The 11,856-nt window shown below is 37.6% G+C and overlaps 1 protein-coding gene across 1 annotated transcript in view; it reads left to right on the top strand.

Moving 5' to 3' along the window:
• LOC144700910 (uncharacterized) overlaps window positions 1–279 on the top strand; it is a 1,574-nt gene extending 1,295 nt beyond the window's left edge. The window contains exon 2 of the mRNA XM_078572493.1: window positions 1–279. This exon is cut by the window's left edge and continues 4 nt beyond it. Within this exon, the coding sequence (XP_078428619.1) occupies window positions 1–176 (176 nt within the window). The 3' untranslated portion in view covers window positions 177–279.
• Window positions 280–11,856: the final 11,577 nt, after the last annotated feature.

Raw genomic sequence — 11,856 nt, 5'->3', positions numbered from 1 at the left:
TGCAATGTGGGGAGAGTGTAACCATAGAAGGCCAAACTTATACAATCTCAGCGGTGACCCACCGCTATCAACTGCGGCATGGAAAGTACAAACCCAGCGAGAAGAGGCTCGATGTTCAGTCAACAGGGAGATATATCTTGAATCTATACCTCGAAAATCTCCTCCAAATTTCGTAAAAAGTCCAAATTCTGTAATTTCTGCTCGTTTTCTGTAGCAAATAACGGAAAGCTCTTTTTTCTCTATGAGGTTTCATGTACAGAAATAATGTTGATTTTTCTATGAAGGTGTCCAGAGTAGGGATCGGCAATAGTCATCCGTCACGTCACGCGTCACCGTGACGGTTTCGTGACGGATGACGTGACGGTGACGGTGACGAATCAGAGGGCCCATGACGGTGATGGTGACGGTGACGGGGTGGTCCGGACGAGTGACATCAGTCACGGATGACGTCCGTAACGGTATTTTAATAAGTCTCTCTCTCTCTCGCTTTCGTTCTCTCTCTCTCTCTCTCTTTCGTTCTCTCTCTCTCTCGCTCTCGTTCTCTCCCACTCTCGCTCTCTCTCTTTCGTTCTTTCTATCGCTCTCTCTCTCTCTCGCATTCTCTCTCCCGATCTTTCTCTCTCTCGCACTCTCTCCCGATCTCTCTCTCTCACACTCTCTCTCCCGATCTCTCTCTCTCGCACTCTCTCTCCCGATCTCTCTCTCTCGCACTCTCTCTCCCGATCGCTCTCTCTTGCACTCTCTCTCCCGATCTCTCTCTCTCTCTCTCTCGCACTCTCTCTCTCCCGGACGTGCCGTTATGCTAATAAAAATATATAACCTATAAAAATGAAAAAAAATTCCGTCACGGTGATGGTGACGCCATCACCGTGACGATGACATGACGGTGACGAGGGTCTGCGGATGAGTGACGGTTCGGTGACGATTTTCCTGAAAATCCTTGGACGAGTGACGTGACGGTGACGTGATGACCAGTTCGTCACGTCACCGTCCGTCACGATTCATCACCGTCCCGTCACGTCCGGGGCGTCACGTCCCGGACGTGTCGTTCCCTAGTCCAGAGATTAACTTCGGATGGTTTGTGAGTCGAAAACTTAAGTTCAATTCAAAAATATCCCTCTGGTTAGAAATTCACGATTTTTTTCTTTACAGCTGAAAAAAGGAAACGATAGAAAACCACATTCATATCTGGTTCGTGAGCTCCACTTACTTTATTCTCTTCCTATTTTCCTTCTTGTTAAAATTAAAATAAAACAATCAGCATAATACTTTCTCGTGTGTGGGTCCGATCTTGACTTATTTCAGTTTTCTAATTTGAACCATAAAATCTAAACAAAGTCTTCTTATTATCCCTTTCGTTCTAAAATTTGACTGGTAAAATTGTAGAAAAATCTGCTCTTCTCCCGTTTCTGATTACACTTTTTTCATATTTCACTCTTATTGTCTGTATCTTTAAATTTTGAATAATAAATTGAGAAATATATTTTTCCCTTCCTCACGTGAATGGATGTGGTGGGAAAATCTGCACCAAGTATGCCAAAATTCGACAGCACAAGACCCCCTATGCAATGTGCAACGCATTTTTTGTGCAGAAATCTGTGCCGCACACCACAAATAATGACACATTCAGGCAAAGAAAAGATGGATTAAAAGGGGGAAGAAAAAAATGAAGAAAAAAGAGGGAGAAAAGTGGGGAAGAGAAGGAAAGAAGGAAAATTGCGAAGAAAAGTAGAAAAGAGGGAAAGAAGAGGGAAGAAAAGAAGAAAGAAGGGAGAAAAAGAGGGAAGAGAAGAATAAGACAAGAGAAGATAAGGAAGAAAATGCCAAAGAAGAAAATATGAAGAATACAGAAGAGAAGAAGGAACAAAAGAGGGAAGAGACCAAGAAAAAAACAAGAAAATTGGGAAGAAGATAAGAGGAAAATAATGAAGCAAAAGTTGAAGAAGAAAATAGAGGGAAAACATATAGCAGGATAAGAGAAAGAAAATAAGAATAATATGATAAAAACTAGAAGAGGGTGAAAAGGGAAAAGGAAAAGCAGATAAAATGCAGAAAATGGGGGAGAGAAGAATAAGAATAAGATGGAAGAAAGAGACGAAGAAGAAAACAGGAAAAGAGGGACAAAAGGGAGGAGAAGAATAAGAAAAGAAAATGGAAAGAAGAAGGAAGAAGGAATAAGTAAGGAAGAAAATAATAAAATAAGAACAAGAAATGAAGAAGAAAATTGGAAGAAAACAAGAAAAATAAGAAGAAATGAAGAAAAAAAATAGAAGCTCTTCTTTATTTTATAAAAAATTATCGAAAGGGCACAATAAAACTGCAGAGAGTCGTGCGCAGTGTGCGGTTCAGTTATTATCTATTTTTTGTTTCCAATTCACTTTAAACCCATTATTTTTTCTCCTGTGAGTGTCATCTCTGTTCCTTGTGGCCCATTGCTGGTTCCATTCTTTTGATGTATATGATTAGTCCACAAGGCCTATCAATTCTTACATATTAAGAATTAATTCTGATCTTGGTTAATCCGAGTTTACTGATAGACTTGATCAACAAAAAATTTAGATCCATTAGTGTTATTTATCATTATAAAGTTATTAAAACCCCCAGTTTATTTCATTATATAATTTTTTTTATAATGATCTTAATAAACTTGCTTCAATGATTTACATCACAAATATGAAATATTGGTGAATCTAAGCATTTTTGTAGTCTATTTACATGTCTTATCAGACCTAATGTAACGAAAAATGAAATCCACTTAAGGGGCAATTAGTATTTGAACGGTACTCTTGATTGAATGGAATCTCAAGTGAAGTTGCTTGATTCCTTTGCTTCTTTTTATTTCCCCTGTTCGGTCTATTTTGGGAGTTATAAATATTGAATAAAGTTCTCTCTTTTTCTTGGGTTTGGAATCCCCCACTGGATTTATTGCTAACATTTTTCTTTCTAAAGTTTGAGTGGTAAAATCAGAACAATATCCTCTTTCTCATTTTTGTATGCCACCCACTTGGTTTTTTTCCCCACAAATTTTCTTAAAAGGTTTTTACAATAACCAAGGAAATAATAGGTATATTCTCATTTTTTCACGGTCCAGTCTCATTTGCTCCTTTTTCTTGCCTTTTTATTTTAAACATTTTTAATAACTACATAGGAAATAAAGCACCTCTTTCTCCACCCTTTTCAGGTCTCACCTTGGATATTCGGATAGTCATAAGTATAGGTAAAAAAGGCAGACAACTGGAAAATACAGAGAGGTCGAGATACACTGTAGGAGACTTGAAGTATATTTTGAGAGAGAGTCTCAAAATTGTCTACCATACTCACGTGTATAAGTTATTGGTCGGTGGGGGAGGGGGGTGATCTCCCCTATATTTTATTTTTTTCATTGAATTTTTTCATTGAATTACAAGTTGAATAGGGTATAGTATATAATCCATCTTTAATTAAAATTTTGCTACCATAGGATATAACTCCACAAAATAATCACTGTATTTCTCTTTCTCTCTCTATCCAACTAAATATATATATATATATATAGTTATATTTATCTCACTCTTGAATTATCTAAATGACTTCACGCCTACAAACATATCATAAAAGGTCTCTGTTATATTTTTAAAGACGTTTGGGGCTTCAAATTAAAAAGCTGCAGTTTCCACTTCATTGGTGTAGCATATATCTAATGGAAAATATAAAAGGGGCTAAAGTATCTTGAGTTATGTCTATTTCTATGTGCAAGTTTGATGTTTATAATGGACCAAAATTATTGTATTTATTATTATCAAATTAAATTTAAATGATTTAAAATCACTTTATTTAATTAACCATGTCCTTGCACCCCATGACGTGCCCTAGCATTACATGCTCCTAGATTACACCTCTTGTCCCTGTATATTATGTATATGTCTGGTATGGTATGTCTATCAATCTCTGTCTTGATATTAGATATCAGTCCTAAAAAATCCAATATTTGTAAAATTTGGGACATATCCTGAGGACGATCTTGGACATCAGTCTGAATTTCGATTGTGCAGCTAATATCAGATATTGGTCTAAAATTCATCACCATGCCGATGATAGAAGATGTTGGTGCTGGATATTGGTATCCAATATCTGGATATTACAATATACTTTGATTAAAATAATATTTCATTTATATTGTACATCTAACTGGTACCAAAATACCCTTCCGTAAGTACTACTGATGATCTGCAACCGTGATAAAAACTATCTAATTTAATTGTTTCAACAATTATGGGTCGCAAATTTTCACAATGATCTCAATCCAAAATATTTCGATTACATGCAATCATTGATGTCATTAACATCCAAAAAAATTAAATAGGGACCAACTCTTTTGGTTTTATAGTGTGCTAACCAAAATAATGGTTGACTCATCGAATTGAAACTGTGTCCAATCCCGAATTAGATAAAATTATTTCAATCCTTCTCTTCTAAAGGCTCATGAATCACTTGCTCCTAAGCACTCATAAAATCGCAACTCTCCGCAGGAATTTGTGCTGAAATTCAAATTTTAAGTTAATTTATTATCTTTTTTATTCACTATAAAAAATAATATATTCACATTCTACAGGATAATAACTGATGATATTGTATTAAAAAATAAGTATATAATTGTTGAAGGACACAAACACAAAAATAACTCTAGGTATATGATCTCAAGAACCCCAAAAAAAAAATTCTGTGTGGACTTAAATTTACTACCATTTGGTTCTTTGGATGAGTCATCAAGCCATGAAAGTGTCTGACCTCTACAGATATATCTTTACATTTTTAAGAAAAAGGAAAAGGGGTGCTAGCATCATTCATGCATCTCCTTACAAGTGGTGAGATCATTCATGCATTTGGTTCTTTCCCTATCAGTTCTTGGCCCCCCCTTCTTTTTCTGCTCATAAATGTGCACCTTGATAGGCAATTTTCCACTGCTGGTGGTTGTTCTGCATGTGGAATGGCTGGCTGAGCTTTACGATTGAATGGTGGGCCTGGTTGTGGTAGATTTTATTGATCCATTCTCAAGATCTCTGGCCACCTGAGAAGCTCACTCCCCGTGATATTAGGCAGTAACTAAATCCTGGAACTGGAAGAGTCTATAAACGTTATTGCCATGGCTTTTGTTTCACTGAAAAGAATGTAAAAAATTTGCGATCCTTGACAATTTGAATTTCATCCGCTACTTCTCAATCAAGTGGCCATATATGTAGGCAGATATAAATGAGAGAGGAAGCACTCAAGAATCAAGTGAAGTTTTTTGGGGATTTTATCGTTCTAGATTTTATACCATTTCTTTGAATAAACCCCCATAATGTAAGTATATTAGTGACATACCATAAACCTCATCTGTGTGACCCCCTAAACTTATGTACCAGTCTATTTAAAAACTCCAAATGAACACTTACTCTATATCTGGTAATCTAATATGTATACTTTATCATCCATATTAATAAATTAATCTCAGATTGATTAAACCCATTGGACAGATCGAATCCCCAAGGATAGATTCCAAATTTAGAGACTTAATTTATCTCAATCTTGGAATTTGTGTTTAATCAACAGAATTTATAAATGCCTTTCATCACTGAAATAGATATAGCCAATGCTGAGTTATGATCATCTCCATAGGGAATGGTAATTACGAATTTAAAATTCTCTTAAGTGGTGATTAACAAGATGATGCATGATCATTATTGAATGTGAGATATGGGGGTGACTGAAATAGGGAGATACAAAGATAATATATAATGGTTATAGATTAATATGAACCATAGAGGATATCGGATAGTGATTTAAGGGAGATAACGGAAAAGTAAGATGGACAATGAAGTGAAAATACTATGACAAGATGTGAATGGTAATAGAGAGATACCCGATTGACGTGAATATTATGAGAGTTTTATTTTGATGGGATGATGGGACAAAGTGATGATGAAGGGTTACAAGGCAATGATGGAGGTGTATTGTGATGAGAAAAAGATAGTAGATGTAATGATAGTAAATATATAGGATAATAATGATGACATGTAAAGAACAATGTAAAGCAACAAGTTTTACCATGGGTCCTTATGCTCTGCATGGACTATGACATTTGTGGCTGTAGGTAAAGTTATGCACTTCTCTGTCTCTCATCAACACCTAGTATTCCAGTAACGAGCTTCATGGATCTCTAAAGCTCACTCTTTTTCAAATATCCACAAATAGAGGAAGCAATTTTTTTATGCTGATTGGACCTCAATTTATATATCTGAGTGCAATAATAGGAGACGATGAAAAATTTTCCCTAAAAAATTTCAGCTCAATCGGCCTTTTGGATCGTCAGATATCAAGCTTCGAAGTTGGAGCACTTATGGTCATTCATTTAATTAAATATTCTCTCTTGTCCACGATATTGTCACATCATATTTGTCCATTATTGGCTTTGTGCCCTCTGAATTCCCATAATCATCGGCCGATGGTTTCCTCATCACTTGAATTCCATGACTTTGAGAGTAATAAAGTTATGATGTCGGAATGCGGATTGTGACACTACCTCAACATGATTTTTTCATTTTCTGTCAATGAAATTACTTAACTAAAGCTTCCCGCTTTTTGGACTTTCCAACATTGAGTAATGTATAAAATACTGACTGATTTTTTGTGATTGTATATAACTGTAATTTTAATCATATTATTTTTTTCTATTAGTCCATACTATCCTGATATTGAAACTCAAAGGGCGTCGATGAATCTTGAATATTATGACATCATAATTGATATTAAAAATGAAAAGGCACTGATGAATCATTGAATATTATGGCATCATAATTTGTGATGCCATAATGGTATATTTTTTCAATGTTTAGATGTGTCGATCATTAACAAAATTGTGCTGGGTTGCCATTCAATTCAGTCAAATGATGACGTGTGACATGGGGGGAAATACGACTGAAAATATTAGATAAATCATGTTAAATAAAATGTACACCCAGGAGGTAAAAAATATAGATTCCAACTGAGAAGAATGATATCACCCTTATTATAATGTCAAATTCATAGAAATAAATTATGAGTTAGGAAAATATTTTCTTTGAGATGATGATGTTAGAAAAATCCTTTAGAGTTTCAATAAAAAGAATCAGAATAGTCCTCCAAAAATGTATCTGTTCATTTTAGGTTTTATCACACATGTATAATTATTTTAATGCATGAAAAATTAAACTTCATGATATTAAATAATAGAGATAGAGATATAGATACAGATATATATATAGGCAGAGATAGAGATAGCAATAGAGATGGAGATGCATTCATATACAGAAATAGGCAGCGATATTGGTAGAGATAGAGATAGATAAAGATAGAAATACATAAAGAGATAGTGACAAAATACCGATAGAGATAGCGATGGATAGAAATACAAATAGATATGCAGATAGATAGATAGAGATAGAGATTGGAATTGATAGAGATAGAGATAGACATAAAGATAAAAATACACAGAGGTATAAATAAAAAGATATGGATATTTAGATAGATATAGAGAGAGAGATAGGCATAAAAATAGATATAGAGATATAGATAGAGATACATACAGATATAGAGAGAAATATATAGATAAAGATAGATAGAGTGATAGATATAGAAATAGCGATCAATAGAAATAGAGATGGATATAGAAATAGAAAGTGATAGCTAGATATATAGATAGAGACAAATAGAGATAGTGAAAGAAATAAAGATAGCCAAACATAGATAGATACAGATATAGAGTGATAATAGACAGAACTACAGAGAGATTGAGACATAGATAGAGACAGAAAGAAAATGAGATAGAGATAGGATAGAGATAAATATAAAATAGAGATACAGAGAGAAATAAATAGATATAATTATAGAGAGAGAGAGATAGGATAGAGATAAATATAGAAGAGATAGAGAGAAAAAGAAATAGATATAATTATAGAGAAAGATAGAGATAGTGATAGAGGGAGGTATATATTAAGAGATGGAGATAGAGAATAAGAGAGGTAGGGATAGAGATAGATTGGGATATAAAAATAGAGATAGAGACACGGATAGAGATAGAAGTATATAGATTGAGATAGATGTAGATAGAGATTGTGATAGATATAGATAGAGATCGATAGAGAGAGAGGGAGAGACAGTTTGATAGAGAGATCCAAACATAGATAGGGATGGAGATAGCGATAGAGATATTGATATAGATATAAATAGAAAATAAAGCTTTTATCCTAAGAATAAAGCGAAATTGTCCTGTTTTTATAACCTCATTCGTAACATTATATGGAAGTAAAAGGTTAAATTGTCCTGTTTTTATAACCAAATCAGAGTAAATTCTTCCAAGTGTTAAATGGCTCCATCTGAGATAACCATGGAAGTAAGGGAGATATTGAATGAAATGATGATGAATTTTGAAATTTGATATCTCATCTATAGGAACATTAATTTTAGTGAGTGTTTCATATCCCATATGGAAGCAGATTATTTGTTTAATATTCATCTTCTATTGCCCTCATTTTTGTTTATAATATACCTTTCAGGATGATCCTCTCTATTATTTGAAGCCCCCCTTTCCTCTTTCATATTCATTTCCGTTTTGCTTAAGTGATCTTCTACCATTCATGATGAGATATAGTCCACAAAAGCATAAACCAGAAATAGTGTTTGTGATGAAAAATTAGAATTGCACCTTATCTTCTTACCTTTCCTGACTTTGTGTAGCTGATTGCACTATCAAAATGAGTAGTAACTGGGAGAAAATACCCAAATAAAAAAACAAAAAAACCTTAATGGCTAGAGTTCCCTGGTGATAGCGCCAATTGATAAGCCAAAAAATTAGGGTTTTAATTCATTATTGGTATTTTTTACTTTAGTCAATAAAAATATAGGCATGTACTCAAATAAGTAAATTTAGCTAGTGATGAGTGCGGACTGTCTCCACAAGGAATGGTGATAAAGGATTTAATATTCTTTAAATATTGATAACCGTGATCAGATGAAATATGCAGACAATATGTATTCGAACGACAAAAAATATGTGAGGTGAGACAAGGATAATTAAAACTATAATTAAGATGATTATAGTAGGTAGTCACAAGTGATAATTAAGTTTAAAGAAGATCAAGCGAGAGCGAGGATAAGTGATGATAATGAAGATAATATTAGGGAGTGATGTAAAGGGCAAGTTGTATTAGGTGAATGATGAGTGAGATGGCAACAATATGGTCACGTGAAAAAGATAAGACGTGATTAGAGAGTATACAGATGCGATGTAATGGTGGGATGTGATGGTGAACCTGATCTATGCAAACAATGATGTCGAGAAGAAACAATGTAAGGCTAGTATACTTACGTTCCACCAGGATCGAGGACTTTTGTGAATGCCAGTAAGCTCCCCCTCTTCTCTATTGCCTCTTCCCATGCACTCAAGACACCAAGACCAAGCTGAATGGATCACAGACAAGTACTAGCTTTTAATCGGCCATATGAGTAGGAAACAAGTTTAAGGATTAATTTGATGAGGATCCATGCCTTTATTTACAGATGCATTTCAGCTCAATCTACCTTTTAGATAGTTAGAGGTCAATATTTGAAATTGGATCAATCCTAGCCATCCATTTTTCTCTCTCCTCATCATTGGTGTTAGGAATGGGTCAAGGACTGCCATTAAATCACAAATGTGGACCCATTCGTAAATGGTGTACCCCTCATTGCGAGGTTGGTGGCCTCGTTCGCATGGCCCGTTAGTCTTCACCCTTGTGATTTGTCCTTTTAGGGGTCCCAATCAAAAATCCTGAAAAAGAAAGAAAGAAGATTAAATATTACAAAAAAATCTCACAGTCCAATCTTTCTTAATAAGATCATACAACTAAGATCATGTTTGTTCACTCAAAGCGACCTGCTATGATCAAGGCTTCAGGCCAGGTCAGCTCTAAGCTTGGCCATAACTTATTTGTTATTTCTTTTGGACAAGGCCCGTGGGCTCTTGATCAGTTTTTCTCCTAGACAGCCAAGCCTAGTGAGAAGCTTAAAAAAACTGTTATTGAAATCCCATAATTGAAATAATTGAAAATAAACAATTACTTTATAATTGCCATATTTCTCTAACCTTTGAATTGATTTACCATCTCTCATGTGCATGCGCTGGCCTCTTTGTGGACCTTATGGGGTCTCTATGTGGGCCTCTATGTGGGACTTATGTGGGGCCTCCATGTGTGGTAGCAATCAAAAGCTCCATGTGTGACGGTGCTCGTCAGAGCTGGCCAGCTTGAGTGTTGTGCGCTCAACAGCTGGTAGTTGGTGATGGCGCAAGCCATCAAAGATCGTCGACGACGTCATCCACGCCGCTGCCACCATCATCGAAGATCGGGTGAAATCGCTCGATTTATCGTGTTTGTTTTTCATCGCTCTTTCTTGTGTTTTATGTTTTCTCGTCTCATCGTGTGTTTTTGTCGTGTCCGCGACATGTCCCGTCTTTCCTTTGTCGTCGTCACAAGGAGGGATCCTTAGCCAATTTGGAACCCCTCCCTTGGGCCCTTGTTTCTTTCTTTCCTTTTTATTTTAATTTCCCTCTTTATCTTGTAATGAGGGGGCCCATTATATAAGCGCCCCCTTAATGGACCCTTCTCCTCCCCTTATTGACCTAGTTAAGGGGGCCCAATTGACCTCTTCCCCTTATAAGGGAAGAGGGGATGCCCTAGCTTGTTAGGCTAGGAAGCATAGAAGGAAGGAATTCGTGTTGCATTTTGTGGTCTTCCCCCTTCCATACAGAAGAGATTTCAGAGAGGAAGGGAGAGAGGAGGACGATCAAGCTGAACAGGAAGTTGAATTCTCACTCTCGCGAGGTTATCTACCACTTGTTCAAGGAGACTGTAGGAGAGGTCTGGCGCACGGCAGTGTTACTACCGCAAGAACCCGACCGTTTCAGGCATCGACGGAGGACTTTGACGACGGATTTGGGAGCTTTCCCACTTCCCCCATTTGACCCCTGTGGGGAACGACCCGTGGTTCGCCCCCCCCTGACCGATCAGAAGCGCCTCTGCCGGCCAACTTTGGTGACGATTCACCGCTGACTACTCGCGTTCAGATTGGCGGAGGCCGAATCCACTTTTGATGCTGGACGTCATCAAGACTCGTCCGGTCGACACCAAGGGTAACGGCTCGGTATCGAGTAGAGAACCCAATCAGACGACGATGGCAAGTGTCGTTCGATTGTGCGGGGAAACAGATATGAATGATGACGAAAATGCGACAAATCCTACTGTAGTACGTGCGAGTGCCGAAATGCGGTGTGCCATTCCAGGGATCCGACGGGGTCGCCTAGGGTATGGTCAACCAGACCACCCGAACCTCGCTCGAGAGGGTCGAGGACGACTATGTCGCCGAACAGGAATCTCCCGCTTGGATGCTCACACTCGTCGGGCTCACTCGACTCATACCAGCCAGGTAAGACTCTCAGAGATTGCGTCGTTGTTTTCTCAACCTGTCTCACCCTCACCTAAGTCTAACACGAGCGCGGAGGAGGCAAATCGAAGGTATACTGAAGTAGATAAGAGACATAAAGGGCAGTAGGAGGGGTACCTTCGTCACGTTCTGCAACGGATATCACGTAGCACCTTGGGGTCGGAGGAGCAGCAGTTGCGCGGCGTGGACGTCGGGGAGACGCGGGGTGCAGGCAAGCGGTAGCGCAGGCCGCTAGTTGGTGCAGAGTGGATGTGGTGCAGACAAGTACCGACGACAACGCGGCCGGGCGCAGCACGGGCTGCAGTGCGGTGACTGGTTGGGCGCGGCGCGGTGGACAGGCGTGGCGGGGGTGCGGATGATGGTAGCGCGCGCAGGCGCGGG

This window comes from Wolffia australiana, chromosome 3 (assembly GCF_029677425.1).
Source record: "Wolffia australiana isolate 7733 chromosome 3, ASM2967742v1".
Taxonomy (NCBI): domain Eukaryota; kingdom Viridiplantae; phylum Streptophyta; class Magnoliopsida; order Alismatales; family Araceae; genus Wolffia; species Wolffia australiana.
This window is presented reverse-complemented; position numbering and strand designations above follow the sequence as displayed.